General features: G+C 37.5%; 1 protein-coding gene across 4 annotated transcripts in view; it reads left to right on the top strand.

Moving 5' to 3' along the window:
* The window catches only part of RMND1 (required for meiotic nuclear division 1 homolog), a 54,439-nt gene that overhangs the window by 8,114 nt on the left and 26,126 nt on the right, over positions 1–20,199 (top strand). For 3 of the 4 annotated variants that reach the window (XM_037819531.1, XM_037819523.1, XM_037819515.1), the window contains exons 2-9: positions 476–993; positions 7,802–7,910; positions 9,714–9,789; positions 13,054–13,093; positions 14,450–14,550; positions 16,206–16,312; positions 17,513–17,577; positions 18,273–18,349. In XM_037819531.1, the coding sequence (XP_037675459.1) occupies positions 490–993; positions 7,802–7,910; positions 9,714–9,789; positions 13,054–13,093; positions 14,450–14,550; positions 16,206–16,312; positions 17,513–17,577; positions 18,273–18,349 (1,079 nt within the window). In that variant the 5' untranslated portion in view covers positions 476–489. The remainder of the gene's footprint in view (positions 1–475; positions 994–7,801; positions 7,911–9,713; positions 9,790–13,053; positions 13,094–14,449; positions 14,551–16,205; positions 16,313–17,512; positions 17,578–18,272; positions 18,350–20,199) is intronic. The other variant, XM_037819539.1, reaches the window with a different exon arrangement.

Below are 20,199 nucleotides of genomic sequence, written 5' to 3'. Positions count from 1 at the left end.
GCTCCACTGGAACTTGCACCCAGATCGCAGGGACTGTCCCCGTCCTTTCATGGATGCACACCTGGCCCTAGCTCCTTGCTTAGCTCATTATAAAGCTGAATAAATATTGAATAATTTAATAATTATTAAATTAACTATTAAAATCTGTAATAACTTAGTACAGATTCTAAAAATAGTTGATATGCCGATAAAGTAAATGAAGAGACCCCAACACTATGTTTATGTTTTAATGTCCTTGTCCTGTCAACAACTTTACACTCTTCCATAAAGAAGGCTAAAGGTTGACTTTTAAAAGAAAAGTAGTAGAAAAGTAGAAGAAGCACTCATTTATTTTTTTAACCTCATTTTTTTACTAGGCTTAAGAGATAGGTGTCTTGCAAATATTTACTGAATGCCTATTACCTAGGGGGAATATTATATTTTAAAGCATTAGCAGCAGCAACAAAAACTTGAACTTTGCATTCTTTTCTTTCAGCTTGGAATGTGGTGATGCCAATCAGACTTCTCAGAGTGCTGGCCGGATCTCACTGTATTTTATCTACTGCACATCTGTACCAAAGACTTGTTCATCTAACATTAAAACCGCTTAACGAATTTGAAAATACAGCATGCAGCACTCTGACAATAAATCAAAACTTGGATTTGTTCTTTCCAGCAGCCGGTGGTTTGTATAAATCTCAGATCCTGCAAATGAACCAGAAAATATCAAGTACACGTATATTGTCTCCATTAAATGTCCTGCATTGCCGAGATGAAAAAGCACACCTCCCAACTATGAAGTCTTTTGGTATGCACAGGAAAGTGACTCACAAACCAAATCTGTTGGGCTCCAAGTGGTTTATAAAAATACTAAAAAAGCATTACTCATCTATACCAGCTGAAACTCTGGTTCCAAAACATGACTTTCCACAAATCAAGAGACCACTGAAACCATCCAGGACCAAGCAGCCATCCAGGACCAACCTTCCGGTTCTGTCTGTTGATGAGGTAAAAGTACGTGTGATTGTTGCACTTCTGTTTGGTAATCATCACTCACTCTCTAAGCTAGCGGGCATTGCACCCCAGCCTATCACTAACATAGAGAACTGGCGATTAACTCAAAATTGTTTTCATCAGAATCTTTGAAGCTTAATAGGAAAATGTATGTGCAAAGGAATCAGAATCTTAATTTTAAAAAAATTAGTGATACAGACCAAGACTTAATATAGGCAATAAAATATAGAGAATAGGGTTTATGAAGGATTAATTAGTTATTGGCTTAAGGAAACTTTGAAGACTAGTGTTAAGTCCCATCTAGGAATGGTGCTGTAAAAAAAAAATACTTTTTAAAAAAACAAATCAAACTGTAGAAATTGTTTTTAAACACTTTACAGGCAGTAAATATTGATTGGCTTGTGGTAACTGGACATGGGATGGGATGATGAATTGACAGCTCAAGGTATAATAAAAAAGCAGGGGATTTTTGTTCTTTTATCCTTGGAAGGTTGGAGGGGGTATTTTTATTCACTGTTAAGAGGTTTATGGGAATTCCCCATCTATAAATTGCATTTCCCCTCTAAGTGATCAACAATTTGAGGAGTTAGGACCAAGCCTTCTTCACTTTTGTGTTGTGCTTAATAAATGTTTATTGAATTGGAAGGCTAAAAGGTGGGAAAGGATAGAAAGGAGACAAAGAGACCACTGATGTTTACAGTCGTCAACATTAGAAATAGTAATGCAGGCTATTTAAAACTTGATTAGGCCTTCTGAATCTGTCAGAACACAGGTAATCTTTTTAAGATCCGATTCTGAGATATGGACCCTAAAAATATTTAATTTGGCTGCTTTTTTGCAGTGCAGTTGACTTCTTTGAAAAGGTATACAGTCCTTCATTACTAAGCTTCGGATTATGAAGGTAGGAGTTAATTGATGATTTTTATTTTGGATTCCAGCTTTGCTGGAATTCTCGTATGGTTTCTCTGAATCCAAGGATGTAAAGGGCAGAAGTGTCGTGCATGTACCATCTCACCCTTTTCTTCTTCCTAGCTCCTTATTTTTTAATTGTATTGTTCAGCTCTGTGGTAGTCTGGGAAACTCAGTTTTCAAGTGGCTAACATGAAATTAAGTGTAAGTACCTGACTCATGGTAGATCCAAAGAGAAGAAAGATCAACTCATTTTTTCCTGTGTTATTGCCAGCAGCACAGTGAATAATCAGGATTCTTATACAGACACTGATATGGTCAGAGAAGTCTCTTTTTGGTGGTTATTGATTGTAAATGTATCAAAAAGACATTGTTTCTTTGGGCTGTCCTTAGTCTTGGAAGCAGTTTTCCTGAATTCTGGTGGTGGTTGTGTGTGTGTGTTTTTTTCCTTTAGGATTACTTTTCTGCCTCCTTCAGAGAAAAGATTTGAAGTAAATTTTCAAAATTCAATACAATATGAAATAATAGAAGCATTCACATTTAAGATAGCAAACGATTGACAGGAACAGAAATAAACGTGATCATGTACCTGCTATGTGTAATGAATCTAGCTGAGCACTTAATTCTGAGAAGCCCAATAATTTAAAAATTGGTTGTACATTTCTCATCTGACAGGAGAATAAAAAGAAAAACATAAATGTCTTAAGAGAAGTAACTTTTTCCAGTGCTAAATTTAAGGGGTCATTTATTTCATGGGTCCTTAGCTGGGAGATATTTTGTAGCATTATAGGCAGTGATTTCAGTTGGGATTTTGCAGAAAACAGAAACAGTATGCTGTCTCTATAAAAGCCCAGGAAAATAATATGAAATCTTATGTTTGTGAAAGCATTCCAAAAGTTATCTGAGATGATATCATTTTGGAACATTTTTTTTTAATTCAGTTTTATTGAGATATATTCACATACCATACAGTCATCCATGGTGTATAATTAGCTGTTCATAGTACCATCATGTAGTTGTGCATTCATCACCCTGATCTATTTTTGAACATTTTCCTTATACCAGAAAGAATCAGAATAAAAATAAACAATAAAAATTAAAAAGAACACCCAAATCATCCACCCCATCACACCCTATTTTTCATTTAGATTTTGTCCCCATTTTTCTACTCATCCATCCATGGATAAAGGGAGTGTGAGCCACAAGGTTTTCACAATCACACTGTCACCCCTTGTAATCTACATTGTTATATGATTATCTTCAAGAGTCAAGGCTACTGGGTTGGAGTTTGGTAGTTTCAAGTATTTACTTCTAGCTATTCCAATACATTAAAACCTAAAAAGGATTATCTATATAGTACGTAAGAATGTCCACCACAGTGACCTCTCAACTCCATTTGAAATCTCTCAGCCACTGAAGCTTTATTTTGTTTCATTTCACATCCCCCTTTTGGTCAAGAAGATGTTGTCAATCCCACGATGCCAGATCCAGATTCATCCCCGGGAGTCATATCCTGCGCTGCCATGGAGATTTATACCCCTGGGAGTCAGGACCCACACAGTGGGGAGGGCAGTGAGATCACCTGCCAAGGTGGCTTAATTAGAGAAGCCACATCTGAGCAACAAAGAGGCACTCGGGGAGACTCTTAGACACAATTATAAGCAGGTTTAGCCTCTCGTTTGCAGTAACAGGCTTCATAGGGGCAAACCCCAAGACAGAGGGCTTAGCATGGAACATTATTTTTTGATGATCTTTCATTTTGTAGGAAAAAACAGTCTTGAGGTCTGACTAGTCAATATATCCCCAGAGTTGAAGACAGCCTTTCGTTTGCCCCAAATTGAGGACCACTCCATTTTCACATGGTCCTCCTGAATCCTTTGTGATAGCCTAATCCCCTTTTTACCACTCTTGACTGAAACAGTGAAAGGGCTCTACCCTATCAGAAAGTGTGTGCACTTTATACAGTCCGCCCACTTACTCTGGGCTCATCCTTCTCCCTCTGCCAACCAACGTGCCCTTGGAATTGGCTGAATGAGGCGTAAATTGTCTTCTCTGTTGGAATTTCATTCACAGAGATCAAAACCTACTGAAAAGTCACCCGCATCCCATTGACCATAATTTATAAGACCAGCAGCTGTGCTTCTTGCTGGTGACATGCTGTCCCTCAGGGCTGCTGAAGGAGGCTCGTGCCAGGTCTGGGCAGCAGGGAGACGGACGATGCAGGATGGTCAGCAGGGGATGGACCATGGCATACTATCCCATTGCTCATAGTATTTTAAAAAATGAAATAGAATAGAAAATATATCAGAACACATTGCTCATGGTAAAGGTAAATAGTGTTTTATGGAGCTTTGTTTTGGTTATTGACCTGTTTTCCATGTATGTGTGTATTGTACTGTGTATATAAAATGATTTCTTACCACAAGTTGTCCTCAAGAAAAGCTTGAAAGCTAATGCATTATATCAGTAATATACAGTGTGTCAGTGATCTATACCTTTTATCTACAACCAGTACCTAGCAGGAAAGAAATACATTTTTCCCCTTAGTAGTATAGAAGCAACATTGCCGTATACACTAATTTTCTTCAGCAAAAGAGACTGAATAAAAATAAACTTTTTTTTTAATGAAAAGTGTTCTGTCAGAGTGTGTGATGCTACCGAAGCAAGAATCATATATAATAAAATGCTTTCTTGTTTCCCCTTTTCCATAGATTTCTAGCCCCATCTGCTGGAACATGTTTTTTGTGGCTAGAAAAATGAAACATACTGAAACACAGTGGTTTTGTTGTTGTCTTTTTTTTTTTTAAGATTTTTAAATAGGTTTAAATTGCGGCCATCAGTTCAGTAACTATTTTAGGTTAGTTTGGCATGTCTGTTTAAAGACAAGGTGTTGATTCCCATCTTAAAACCAGAAATTTGCTATCACAAAATAATTAATGCTTATTATATAATGATTTGCTATAAAAATCCAGAAAAAGACGTAAATGACAATGGACGCTTCTCACAAAGGACCAGTGTCTTTAATTAATAGGGAAAAAAATGCAAAGACAAGATACTCCATGGTTCTCTTCCCAAATGGGCTTAAATTAGAACTTGACATTTAAAAGCAAAGGAAATAAAATCAAAAGAAGGTATGTCTAATCAATCAAATTAAAAGACTCTGTGACTCTTATTGATAAAAAAAGATGTAAATTGAACAGAGACAAAGATCCAAAATTTTCAAGGAGGACAGAAAGTGGTGTAGCAAGCCATCTACGCTCTGTGATGTTGGATAGCATTTTGAGCCAAACTAAAGCGATGTTGAGAGAAGGAAATGCGACAGTCTTCAGAAAATCTGCCAATAAGATCCTTGGAATGGCCAAATAAAAGCAGATTGTGTTTAAAATTTATTCATAATCTGACTGTGGAGTTCAGAATGCATTTTCTCATAGAAGCTGTGATTTAATGCCTTGCCTTGTCCCATCCCTGAGTGTTCAAAATAGTTTAAATTCTTAGAGCAGAGCCACAAACTCAAAAACCTTCATGGGGCTGGCTGGCCAGTAACATGAATGTTGGTAGGGCAGGTGGCCACGAGTGAGGAGTGAGGGAGGGCCTGGGACTGCGTGGGCTCAAGAACCTGCACCCCCACTTACTCCTAGTCCATCACTGTCTGATCTTCCAGTGGGTCAAAAGACGGTGGCCATCTGGGGGTAGCACAAAATCTCTCAATATATTGTTTACAGTTAACTCAGATTTTAAAAACCCTGTACAGGTCACCTCTCGATTTGGAGAGTTCTCTGGGCTGAGTCGAGACCGAGACGGCCTCTGCCATTTTCAGTACAGTTGTGGGAAGATCCTCCGCTGGACTAGCTTTGAACCTCCTCCTCATCTGTCTTCTTTTTGTGCCTCCTGCTCTTTCCACTCCAGCCCAAACTAAGCATGTTGGCTATAGCAGCCACTTCTAGAGTAGTTCTGACTTGCAGCCTCGTATATTGTGATTCTCCGTAGCAAGCTTCAGCACATTTGTGTGGTCTCTCAGGTAGAGCCTGCCTGCTATGGCCTTCCCTGGTGCTTTTAACAGGACTCTTTCCTTTCAGCCAGTGGAATCTCTCCACTCATATCATGTCAGCTCCTTGAACTCCATGGAACCTTAAAATACTAGATAATGCCAGCACTTCTAAATCTTAAGCACCTCACAGATTCCTATACTCCAAGAACCAACTGTGCTTGGACTTTACCAGTCCATGTGCTTTGCATCTTGGTGTGTTCTTACCTTCATGTGTGACTATGGGAATTAGCTGTCAGATGTCTGCAAGAGGAGGGTACAACCTCCATTTTATTCTCACGTTCTCCAACAGTGTCAACTTGTCTGGCTTTTATCTTGATTTTTTTTCCTAATTAAAATCATTTGCTTATGAGTGGACATTTGATTAATTTCAGATTTTTTCAGTTGGTCTGTGTCCTCTTATGTCCTTTGTTTATTCCTCTGCTGTTCTAGAATCCATACATTAAAATAGCATAAAGATTGATAAAAAGACAGAACAAGGTTAGCCCATTTCTTGAAATAGAGCCAGGAGTCAGGTAATAGAAGTAGGAAGAAGTAAGGAATTCATGTACTGCTTCTCCAGAATTTCAGACAAGGATGCAACAGAAAGGGAAAGGATTTGGGCATTGAGATGGTAAGTCTGAGGAACAGTTGTTCATTTTAGTGACTCATAAGCTTCTTCTGACCAGTGGTAGACCAGGACACTGTGTCTGTCAAAAGACAGTAGGATCATGATGTTCTGACCAGTGGGTGTTAAAATACAAAAATGTGAACTTACGAATATTCAGATGTAAATGACTTCTAATAAACCTTTTAATCCCCCATAAATTTGGGTGGTTTAAAACATACATGGAAATGCACTGATAATGACTATAATCTAGCAAATGTTGAACATTTATGCCAGCGTCAGTCCTGAGTACTTTGCTTTTCTCAGCTTGTTCAGACTTCACAACAACCTTGTAAAGTTGACATTACTGTTCTGACTTTTAAGAATTTTTTTATTCAGATTCTCTGTCTGAACTGTTAACTGCTGCACCAATAGTTTTCAAACTTTCTTGACCACAGCCCATAGTGAGAAATAGGTTTTACATTCTGACACCTGGTATCCATATATACAAAGACACATCTAAGTGACACAGAACTTTTCTAAAATAGCATTTACCGTTACTATAAGTAATACACTGTAAGGTTTTTCTGTTTTATTTAATTAAAAAAGGAAAAGCTGCTTTTGGTCAACCATATGGACATCAGGACTCACTGATGGGCAGGACCTGTAGTTTGGAAAAACCACAGCTCTGCACCCTACTATGTACTGTGTATGTATTGTAGCAATCAGCCAAAGCCCTAACCCACATCCTCAGGTCTGCAGACATTTTTATTTAACATTGGCTAAAGTAAAAACACGGAATCTCTTTATAGATTTTAAGTAATTTTGCATGGAGAAGCTAGTGACAAATTATAAGATGACCTCAAAGAATAATGTCACTGTGAAAAAGCTCCTTAGTTTTAAACTTTATTCTTCATAGGATCATGGAAACTCAGTGTTGGAGAGACTTGAAATACCACTTCCTCCAGGCCCCAGAAGGATGCCTTAATCCTCTCTACAACTTTTGTTCAGCCTGTGCTCTAAACACACCAACTGGGGAATGGCTTCCCTTTCAGCACAGCTCATTGCATCCTTTTCACTAGCAGTAGGAATTTCTTCCGTAGATTGAGCTGAAATCTGTCTCCCTTATTATCTTATCCCTTGTTTCATCAGCCTTTGAGATGCTTGAAAAGTCTCTCTTTGCAAAATTGAGTTCTGTCAAGTGACTACCAGCTGCATGGACCCAATAGCCTTTTGCTAACCCATGTGTGCCCATCTCACTGAAACAGGACCTGATGCACTGCACAGCGTTTGCAACGGCAGACGAGTATCACCTTGGAACGCTCTCTCAAGATTTGGCCAACCATGGTTATATCGAAGTAACAGGTTTGCCTCGAGGTACGTCTTCTTGAACCTGGGGCCAAGTATGTTAACATGTGTTAGGGGATAATTTTCTTATGATACTGCCTTAAATACATTTGTTTTCACCTAATTTTTTAGTTGAAGAATTGTAATATATCATAAAAGTGGTGTTGAATCTCTTTATGCAAATGACATACACTGTTAAGATTTAATGTATTCACAGAGAACTTGCCTCTCATGGGTTAAAATCAATATGATTTTTTACACTTTATTTATAGGATCACTGTTGCTTGGGTGATCAAAAGCCATGTCACTTCATGTCTGTCACATTACAAGATTATTTTAGCATTACAGAAGAATCGTGGAATTGGTAGAAATGTTGAGTAGAGCCTTTAAAAAAAATTACCGGTAAAATCTATACTATAAAACTAGCAAAATTAATTCAAATAAGAAATGAGTACAATGAATATTGAGAAGAAAATTAAAATAATTGAGAATTTCAGGATCAGATTCAGAAGGATTTTTGAGAAAGCCTGCTTTACATTAATAAATAAATAACTTGAAACACTTCGATAGAAGACAATTTTATAGTGAAACTGTATAGCTGAATTGCCCAATACCTAAAAAATTTATGAAATTACTTCAAATTAGCACAAGTAGGGTGAAAACCTCCCTGCTACAGACCCCACTGACCCACAGATACAGTCGAGATATCGTTGTGCTTCTTCAGACTTGATGATCCGAACAGACTATTTTTGCTATTTGGTGGCAAAACGAAACAAAGTCAGTGGAAATACAGAGCTATGTCCAGAGCCTCTAAGATGAAAATTTGATCAGGGGTTTCCTTTCTGGATACCAAAGGCTTTCGTCAGAATGGCCACGGGATTTACCCATTCAGGGGCTATCGTGTACCGTTTTCACAGCCCAGGGTCTTTTCATTACATTTTATGTTGCTTTTTGGCTACATAGATGAGCTCTGTCTTGTATAGAATGTAGTACTAAGGGAAGTGAGAGTTCACCATCAGAAGGTAGTTTAGGATTTGGTCTTCATTTGGATCCCCTATCCCCCACCTCCCAACCTCTACCAAGAATTCTTAAGCTTTGAGGATCCTAATTTTAGGTTTAAAATTGAATTAAAAAAAATTATGTATAACTTTTTTAACATATTAATATTGCTATAGTAACATATTGTGTTTAATTTAATTATATAATGCTATATTATATTTCTGTATATTAAGTACTTATTGATGAATATCTGATACATGTACTTCTAAGCATTTTATATTTAAATTGTTAAAATATGTAAGTAGTTATAGATGACTACAGTGGCAGTTCTCATGAGTAACCTTGAAATCAGATGTTTTGAAATGGTCAGTGTCTTTATTTCTGCATATTGCGCCAAACTTCATGCAATATACTTTAAAATACAGCAGAATGAGTAATCTAAGAAGCTTTATTAAAATTATATTATGAATAAAATGGTCTTTAAAGGGAGAGTATATACTGATGTTTCTTATATTTTTATTTTAAGTTACTTTTGTAGAAATAAGTTAATTCTTGAGCCTTGGTTATATGGAAATTCAGACTTTATTAATTGGGCTAGTGATTACTGAAGGAACAGGTTGTGTGAATGTTTTGTGAAGGTGATATCTTAGGGTCTTTTCATTTTCTTATTTTAAATAATTTCAGACACCTTAGCAGAATGATAGACCTTGTGTTAGAAAGCTCTTAATAGCTCATAGAGAAATGTTCATAAATACTTTATTAAAATTTTTATTGGTGACTTATACCTTCGTCACCTTGGGACCTAGCCTTTCTTTCATTGGTTTTAAATTGCAGATGCAGCAAATATTTTGGTGATGGGTGTAGAAAATTCTGCAAAAGAAGGTGATCCTGGAACAATATTCTTTTTCAGGTAAGACAGAAAAGAAGCACTTTCATGGTCAGGTAGCTGGTACGTAAAGGAAAAGACATACCTCTTTTAACAGGAAAGAGGTTCAAAATATTGTTTGTGGTTTGAAGTTTTGTCATTCAATTCTTATTTGACCTAGGAGAGTTTGCCAGTTTTAGGAATTTTTTTGGTAAATCCTAATTCTTTACTTATAAAGAATTATTAAAACAAGTAAAGAATCTTCTCTTGTGTGTCTTTATTTGTGAATCTGGATTTTCATTCACTGAGTTTATGTAAAGCATCTTCAATGCCTGTTCCAGTTTGCTAATTCCTCCTTTTTGCAAAATACCAGAAATGGATTGGCTTTTATAAAGGGGGTTTATTTGGTTACACAGTTACAGTCTTAAGGCCATAAAGTGTCCGAGGTAACGCAGCAGCAATCAGGTACCTTCACTGGAGGATGGCCAATGGCATCGGAAAACCTCTGTTAGCTGGGAAGGCACGTGGCTGGCGTCTGCTCCAAGTTCTGGTTTCAAAATGGCTTTCTCCCAAGACATTCCTCTCTAGGCTGCAGCTCCTCTTCAAAATGTCACTCTCAGTTGCTCTTGGGGCGTTTGTCCTCTCTTAGCTTCTCCAGAGCAAGAGTCTGCTTCAAACTGTCTCTCATCTGCAGCTCCTCTCTCAACTCCTGTGCATTCCTCAAAGTGTCCCTCTTGGCTGTAGCAAGCTTGCCCCTTCTGTCTGAGCTTATATAGTGCTCCAGTAAACTAATCAAGGGCCATGCTGAATGGGTGGGGCCACTCCTCCATGGAAATCATCCAATCAGAGTTATCACCTACAGTTGGGTGAGTCACATCTCCATGGAAACACTCAGAGAATTACAATCTAATCAACACTAACACATCTGCCCACACAAGATTGCATCAAAGATAATGGTGTTTTGGGGGACACAATACATTCAAACTGGCACAGTGCCCTTCATCCGACTCCTGCCACCTCCCTTGCTGTCTTCGCTTCCTTGCCATTTCCTTCCTTCTCTTTCTTCTCCTTCAGTAGCTCTTTATCTAAAGTTCCCTCCCCAGAGACTCCAGACTAGGACCCTGACTCATACACACATGCTCTTTTTATTTGAAGGATTTTAATACCAAGTACTGCAGAGCAGCTGACTTGGAATGACGACGATGAGAGAAGCCATTGTTTATTTTAAATAATCTCATAGTACCCTCACGATGATATTACTCTCGCAGCGCAGCCAAGGAAACCGAGGGTCAGAGGAATTAAGTGGATTACCCACGGTCATGTGGCAGGGACAGGCAGAACGGGACCATGCGGGTCTTCCGTGAGAAGCCACACTCAGTGATGACTGGAAGCCGTCTCTTCTTCCCTGTCAATGCTGCACCTTCCTTTGACCCTAACTTTGGAGATAATCAAGATGTTAACGTTTACTCCAAATAGAACAATGGCATACCCCTTGACCCAAGTTAGAAACCTGGATTTCTGAGGATCTCCAGACCAGCCTTGTCCAGTAGAAATATGTCAGCCACAAATGCAAGACTCCGTATGTTCTAATAGCTGTATTTAAAATTTTTTTTTAATTTTTTTAAAAGACAGGTGAAGTTACTTTTGAACATGAATAATAATATTGCAGGTTGTCTGAAGTTAATTTCAATAATGCATTTAACCCAGCATATCCAAAATGCTATCATTTCAGCATGTAAGAATATAAAACATGTAAGTAATGAGGTGTCTTACGTTCTTTTCATGCTAAGTCTCTGAAATCTTTTGTATTCCTTACCCTACAGCTCATCTCAGCTTGTACAAGGCACATTTCACTTGCTCAGTCATCACATGCAGCTTCTGGGTCCCACATTGCACAGAGCAGCTCTAGACCACAGGGTGCACAGCTCACTAGACCTCTGTTCTGCCTGGAAGTGCCTCCCTGCACCAGTGCTCTGGCTGTGGCTTTAAATACCTCCAACTCCTTACCCTTGGGCCCTCTATGGACTATATATCTGCTCACTGGTCTCCCTGCCTGCCTTCTGACCTGCTGACAGTCTGTCTGTTGTAAGCAGTGTCATTTTTCACTTCATCTCTCCTGCTTAAAATTCTGTGGATTTTGACTGAACTCCTTATCACATTCCTGCAGGGGTTGGCTCCTGCCTGCCCCGCTAACCTTGGTGCCTACTCCTTGCCCATGTCCACAGCTCTTCCAAGGCCTGGCCTGGCCCCCTTGCATTCCCTCCCTGAGCCCAGGCTATAGGCTCACATGCATGCTCTGCTGTGCTGCCTCCTTTCTTCTCCTCGTTGGGAACTCTGCTGCTTTGGGGTAGGTATCACACTCCCATGCACATCCCATAGTATAGTGGGTGTCGCTCCCATGCACATCCCATAGTATACTCGGCATAACTGTCATAGCACTCATTACGCTCTATTATAATCGGTGAGGTAAGGGCCAGTCTCTTCTAGATTGGGAGCTCCTGGAGGACAGGAAGTAGACCGTGCTCACCTTTGTCTTCCAAATACTGAGTGCAGACCCAGGCACACACTGTGCACTTTACTCAAGAGTGTTTAAAGAAGGGTGTGGGGCCACTGAGTTGTGCCTTCCATCTCCACCACTCCTTCCTCCAGTGCAGTAGCCCACAGCCATAACTCCTCTTTTTATTTACTACTCAAAACAGCTTAACATGTCCAACTTCAGAAATCAGACAAAACCTGTTGGGTTACGGTTTTTAGATCTTAAATTCTGTCCAAGCCAATATCAGATGCCTGGGGCTTCAGGCCGTTTCTGCTCTGAGCACAAAGGGTGGGTGGCATTGCTCTGTGGTGCTTCCAGCCTGCTGAGGCTGCACTTCGTCCCCATCTCTTCACTCCACAGTGATGACAAGCCTGGTCTTCTATTCTTTTCCCATGGCAGAGTCTGCCTAATGAGAGCTAAGAGGGGGGTCTCAGAATTTCCTTATTCTGATTTCCTTCTGTTCATCAGAATTGAATCAGGTAGGAAACAGTCTATATATATGAAGTTATACACTATGACAATATAGTTATTTATTCTGCACACCACATGAGAAGTCATGAATGTTGGAGAGGTCAGCTTTTGTCAAGAGTCAAAAAAGTAGCACTTATTTTAGCAAATCCATCATTAATTAATCAATGTCAAATTAATAAATTGCAGAGTTTTTAATTGCCTTCTGAATAGAGTCGAGAAATTACCTAAGCATGGCTTTATATGTGACCCTAAATAACATTCTGCCTTTGACTTAGTTGATTTCTTTCATTCTTTTAAATCAGGGAAGGAGCTGCTGTATTTTGGAATGTGAAAGACAAAACTGTAAGTATAAATAAAGTATAAAAATTCAGTGTTCTAAGAGTAAATTGCACATTGTTAAAAGTAAAATAGTTAGCTGTCAACAATCGGAGCTATTGGGAGATAAATTAACAGATACTCCATAATTTATTTGCTCTGCATTACATGATATTTATCTTAGCAATTTCAGCTTCCAAAGTATTTTGTCTTATTTTTAAGTTTCCTACATTTTCCATTCGGTGGGCCCATACTAATTTATGGGGCTCAGAACCTCATCCTAGCTACAGTGCAAACAGAAATATACTTTGCATTTGATAATCTACGAAAGAAAAATGTACCCACAGTTACTTGGAGCTCATTGTGCTGAGTCTTCTTTTAAATCAAGTTTCTAGAACTGTTTTACTCATGGGGAAAAGTTTCTTCAGTACTCGAATAAGAATTTGTTTGATACAACCTCTTTAGAGGATGAATCAAAAGCTTTATATTCAACTGAGCAGTTTTACACCTGGAAAGTTATCCAAAGGAAATAATCACAGTTATGCATTATGAGTTATGTTCTCATCCAAGCATTACTTAACAATAAGAAAAATTAGAAATAACCCAATATGCAGCAATGGAAAGTTTATTAAATAAATCCATAAGATAGAATATCCTATAATCTGAAAAATCATGTGAAAAAGATTTATTCCTAGAAAATTGCCTGTGTATATGAAACAGTTAAATTAAAAGAGTAGGTTACAAAATATAACCAGTATTGTACCAGTGTAGGTTTAAAATCATGTAATCCAAGTTTTACTAAAAGGAAATACACAGCATGTACACACATACACACACAGGGAAAATCTTGAAGAAGAAGAAATATAAATGACTGATAAATATAAGAAAAATTTATCTAACTTTACTACTAAAAAAATGCAAATTGTTTGACGTGGCAAAGATTTAAATGGCTAGTATCCAATGGTTTTTAAGAGGGCACTCATAAATGGTGTTTGGCTTCCAAAATTGGAAAAAACTATTTTGGAGAGCAGTATGGTACTTAAACTTTTTTTTTTTGGTAATATTTGAAGATTGCAAACCAAAATATTACTGGTGATTTTTGGTTTGTGGGATAATGGTGATTTTTATCTTCATGTTCATCTGTGTTTTTCAAATTTACATACAAATGAGTATGTCATCCTGATTAGTTTTATAGTGCAGTGTTTAAGTTGCAATATTTAAATTGTATGTGTAATATGACAGTGAAATTGACTATTCCTTAAAAACTAAGCAACAGAAGAGAGATCATTAAATGTAGTGGAAAATGTTATGAACATTAGCACCATGGCCTGCTTGTACTGAGGCGTCCATTCTAATTACTGGTTGAATCTCCTTTTCTTCTAGATGAAGCATGTGATGCAAGTTCTAGAGAAACACGAAATCCAGCCCTATGAAATCGCGTTGGTACACTGGGAAAATGAAGAGCTTAACTACATAAAAACAGAGTGAGCAGCTTTTTACCAAATCTATGAAAAGAGCACTTGGAATAATAAACTAGGAGGGCCTCAGGAGTTGTCTTAGGGAGCCACTTGTACATGTAGGGCACCTGCGAGAAGTGGGGCCAGATGCACCATTCTGGGGGAAGATATATGGGTAGGCTGTAGACCAGCTGGCTTCCCCTTTAATGTGTGTCAGCAGGGGAGGAAAATGAAGAGAGATGTTGCAATGGAGAGAGAGGCAGTATGAACAAGATAGAAAGGGCTCTTTTCTATCCAGTAAAAATAGAAATGTCTTTGTAAGTTCTTAAGAAGGGAAATGATGAAAGCAGAGCTTTAAGAAAACTTGGAAGAGTTTAAAGGGAAAAAAAAAAGAAAACTTGGAAGAAACACTAGCCCTAGAAAGACCATTTGGGCTAGGAGGTAAGTGACCATGGCCAATGCTAATTTGTACCCAGGCCATCTAGTGGCTTCCATCGTTGTTTCAGTTCATCCTCACCAGAGTTCTGGTTTTCAGATGAGGTTCAGAGATGTAATGCCTTGCCCAAAGGCATGTGGCTAGTAAGTGACAGCCTGGACTTGTAGTGGTGGCAAGTAGAAAGCAGGGATGTGAGCCTTGGAGAGGCAGGAAGTGAGGAGCTAATGGAATTGTATTAATCTTATTAACACTCAGCTTTGTTCCCATAAATTCCCCTTCTCTACTTCACTCTCCTTCCAGATGAAGCTATTGCTTAATAGGCACTCAGATAAACACACACTACCCAAAAGTCTGTGGAGGAATACAGTCCTCAACTCTAGGTCCCAGGGTCAGCTATTTGGTTTCTCATCAAAAAGACAGCACGGCTGCCCCCTTGTCCCATGAGGGGCGTGGGGTTTTCTGAGTCCTGCTTGTGGTTCCAGGCATCTGCTGTCTCTCCCAGCTCTGGGCTATGGGCCAGGCTCATCCATAAAGCATCTTGTCAACTCTGCTCTCCTTTCTGTTCTCTTCTTTGTTCTCCACCTGAGCTTGTCAGAGCAGATTCTGCCTCTCAGCAAACTCCCCAGTCAGGCCTCCTTGTCCATCTTCTTATATTTTTACCCTGTACAGTTCTTTTAATCTATATTTTTTTCCATTTATATGTGCCATTTATATTCACAAACCCTCCCTTCCCCCTCTTCGCTCCAGTCCCTTCTCAATTCTCTTCGTGTATGCCTTAGTTTTTGATAACTTCCAGCCTCCCTCCTCATGCCCACCTCATCAGTGTGATTTAGGTTACACTGCTTATAGACCTGTATTCTCAGCATTTTTTTCACTTATTGACTTATTGCCAGCATCTTCCCTTTCTGTTAAATATCCTTCTAAATCATGCTTTTTAAATTTTGTTGTGTGGAAATGCCATCATTGAGCCAATATCCTAGTAAACATTTAGTTTTTTCCTAATATTTTTACTATTAAACATGTGACCATAAAATGTCTTTTGAAGATACTTCTTTTGCACCTGATTATTTCCTTAGGATAAATTTCTAGAAATAGAATTATTTGGATCAAAGGGTATGAGAACATGTATAAGACCTGGATACAAATTGCCCATATAACCTCTGGAATGATTATCAGGTGACTTTTTCAAAAGAAAAAATTAAAGTGTTCTTTAAAATTTAGAAGATTTTTTTTTTCCTTTTTACAGAGGGCAGTCAAAACTTCACAGAGGGGAAATCAAGTTAAATTCAGAGCTAGATTTAGATGACGCCATTCTAGAGAAATTTGCTTTCTCAAATGCTCTTTGCCTTTCAGGTAAGTTAACCACTTCTATCAGACAGTATTACACAACTTTCATTTCATCAAGGGAAGTTTAAATATTTAGTAATGGTTATGCCATTTTTTTACAGGATGCTCAACAAAGCCTTAGCACTCATTTTCCTTTTTGTTTTTTTTTTTCTTCTAAGAGAAAAAATGTAGTATATGGTATAAAAAAATAGTATCTTTGGTAAAGTTACTCATTCCTTATTAATTGTATTGCTAAAGCATTACTCTCTCCAAAAATATTTTTTTTATTATTGTCACCTTTCTTTTATGTCTCCTTTTCTCCCTGGGTGATTTTTTTTTTCCTTTTTTTTTTTTTAATTAACTTTTTTTAAATCAACTATCAAAAAAAAAAAAATTTAAAAAAACATGCAATTAAAAAAAACATTTCAAACAAACCATAACAAGGGAGTAAGAAAAAGACAACTAACCTAAGATAACTACTTTACTTCTAACATGTTCCTACTTTACCCCGAGAAAATAACCTAATATAGCAACATTTCTGTGAACTTGTTCCTACCATACCCATCAGAAATTAACAGATCCCTGGGTGATTCTTATTTGTAGGTAGTCTGTAGTCCTGACTGTATGCTTAGGCACAGGCCTCTGCAAAAGAGGAAAACAGATTGTGGTCTTTTGCAGGCCTGGGACAGAGTCACAGCTGCCCCAGGTTCTTCCTGAAAGAACCATGCATCTGAATAAAGCAGGTGGGGGGCACCTCCAGGTCTCTGATCACACACTTCCCATGTGCTGCCACTCTGCAGTGGGATGTGATGCAGGGCCCCCCCACCCTTCATTCCCCACCCCCTCCCCCACACCAAACTACAGGGCAACAGAGATCCTGAGCCGCCTCACAGCCCCACAGAGAGCACGGCCAAAAGTCCCATTCTTGCTTGGTCTACAGAGGAAAGTAAAATTAGAAAATTAGGAATTCCACCAGACATGCTCTGAGCTATAGCATGGCTTGGAAATCTACTCAATTTCCTCAATTTTTTTTTTATACTTTGGTGCTATCCTTTATAATAATAATAAATTATTGTAAAATTTCAGTTTAAAATTTTTAGCACATTTGCTTCGCTTCTTACACTCTTGTTCAAATGGCAGTGAAAACACTCTGCAATTCTGAATTTTTATATAAATATCAATATGATGATAATAAAGAAATTTCCATTGTTACTTTTTCACCCCCAGTGAAACTAGCTATTTGGGAAGCATCGTTGGATAAATTTATTGAATCTATTCAGTCTATTCCAGAGGTAAGTATATCAATGTTACACTCATTTTCAAGGATTGATTTCTATTGGGGAAAAATACAAATTTCCCAATATAACAATATGTTTAGGAGTACAATAGAATAAGAGTGTATTCTAGGAAAGCTACACTGAATTAAAGCAAAAAGAACCTCCAATTACATTTAAAATAGTATTCTGTTTCATATTGATTCTTTTGATGTTTAGAAACTTAAATTTCAACCATCTATTTTTCTCTAATAGTGCAATATTTTTAATATAATCAAATTAAAGGAAAAAAGTGAAATGTTTCTTCTGTTAGGAAGGAAATTATCACCTTTCTTGGCTAAAAAGAGTGTTTTGCTAAATTATGAGAAAAATACTGTCCTGAAAAATACATATAGTTATATTGAAATTTCAAAATATATTAAAAATAATTTTTACTGTAATTACTATTGTTTTTACTATGTTGAATATTCTAATTATACTTGGGAAGAGAGGCCCTGCTTTTCCAATAAGAGATTAGGAATGTGTATCAAAGGAAATGCAGAAGAGAAGGGAAATGAAAAAGGGAATATAAAATTTTTGCCTGATAAAATATTGAAATATCAGGACGAGTAAGAAATGCATCCGAGAGGTAGACATCCAAGAGTATTATTTACATGGAATCAAAAGTATGCTGCTTTAGAATTCTATTGGATTATTAAACATTTTTTTAATAGGCTTTAAAAGCTGGGAAGAAAGTGAAACTATCTCATGAAGAAGTTATGCAGAAAATGGGTGAACTCTTTGCCCTAAGGTAAAAATTTCTCTACAAATAAAATATTTCATAAATTTAGTAATCTCAAGAAAACATTCCTGTAGTTCTGTAGCAAGAGCAAACATTTATACCTTTATGTGACTTATATTTTCATTTCATTGATTATAAGCTGACAGAATTGGGCTTTATTAATACTCTATTGGAAGAAATTCTGCATTTGCAAGAGGTCATAATTAATCTACATTAAATTCACATCAGGGAGCACAGATGTTTTTTGAAGGTAGAAAGATATGTTCTAGAATTTGGGTAATGGGAATTCTCAGTAAAAATATATGGCTGCATCAAATGCTATGTAGACCCTAATTGCCACAGAAAAGTTATGTACAATATTTAATTGAATCTGAGATACCATAAAATACCACAAGAAAGGAAAAGTGCTGCCAATTAAACCAGGATATAATGCTTTTTTATCAGAGAATTTTAAGTTTACTCTTGTGGAAATTGCTCTTTTAGTCTTATTTAGATGTAGATCCTGTCTTGTTCCCTCTTAGGCATATATAAAAAAGGAGAGCATAAGGGAAATAAATGGTTTTAGGCAATGACAGTTCAGTCACATTTGCCACCTTTAAGACACCACCAATGTGTTCATGCCTTCCCTTCTCAGAGATGCTAAAATGTAAAGAATTGTGTCTTAGAATTGATGAAATACAGTGATGCATCTTTAAAAAATAAATACCTGAAAAGGTTTTCAGCGTATTTTATTCTAGTAATTTTTATGGAATGAAACGTCCTGAATATTGTTGTCATTCTCACTGGGCAGCAGTGTCCAGTGTTCCCTCTCTTCTAGTGTGTGGAATAGTTACTAGAGTTAGTTGCCAACAGAGTTTAACTAAGAGCTCTTTTTCCACATTCTCCTTTCCTCTCCTTTGTCTGGGTAGGAAAAGTTTTATGCATCTCTGCATTTCTCATAGCTCAGGGGCCCTAATTCAGGGCACTAACAAAAATAAAAAGCCATCATTCATCAGGGGCATCCCACAGTTTTTCCTTTCAAAGAAATGAAAGCCTGAGCTCTCTGAGAAGTAGGATACAGAGATCCCGCTCTCTTCTGGGTAATTCAAGCAGACTGACATATAGCGAGTTATAATACTCAAAATTCAGACTAGGCTTAATTTGGTGACTAGTTTCTCTAAGGCCTACTTTTTCTATCCCTAGTTTTTCTTTACCTTTATAATAAGAATATATGTATGCTGTTAAAAGGAACATGGTAACCATGAATAGTAACATGACAAGTTATAATGGTAAAAAGTTGTCACAGGTTATGATATATTTGTGTAAACATACCAAAATAAATATTCACATGCGTATGTCACAGATATGCATAGAAAAACATCTGAAAGACAAGTCAAGCTGTTCACAGGGCCTGCCTTGGGGAGAGTAAGGGATTAGAGTTGGTGGAGGGTGGGAGGGCCCACCACTGGTTTTCCATATCCTTTTCCACTGTTTGTGTTTTATGTTCCTTACAATGAATGCTATTCATGTGTTACCTTTTTTTTTAATGTTTCTTTTATAACTTAAATTTTCATTTAATTAAATTTTTTTCTACCATAAAAAAAAGTAAAAATCAAGAATGTGTTTGTATGCATGTGTGTATTTGCTTGTCTGGTATTTGTATAAGGAAACAATGAAAGGAGGCAGAAGAAACTAGTAAACATTAGTTATCTAGAGGGTGTGGAGAGGGGAGACGAACAGAAGTGAGGTTTATCAGTTTTATCTTTTTTTTGCTTCTTTTTTACTTTTGAACCGTGTGTATATACTACCTAGCCGAAATATGTGAACTTGTATACTTTTTTAATGATTTCATGAGAAAGAAACAGACTTAGAAGTTGAAC

This window comes from Choloepus didactylus, chromosome 2, assembly GCF_015220235.1.
Source record: "Choloepus didactylus isolate mChoDid1 chromosome 2, mChoDid1.pri, whole genome shotgun sequence".
In the NCBI taxonomy this organism is placed as follows: Eukaryota; Metazoa; Chordata; class Mammalia; order Pilosa; family Megalonychidae; genus Choloepus; species Choloepus didactylus.
Note: the sequence above shows the minus strand (reverse complement) of the source record. Positions and strands in the feature narration are given on the sequence as shown.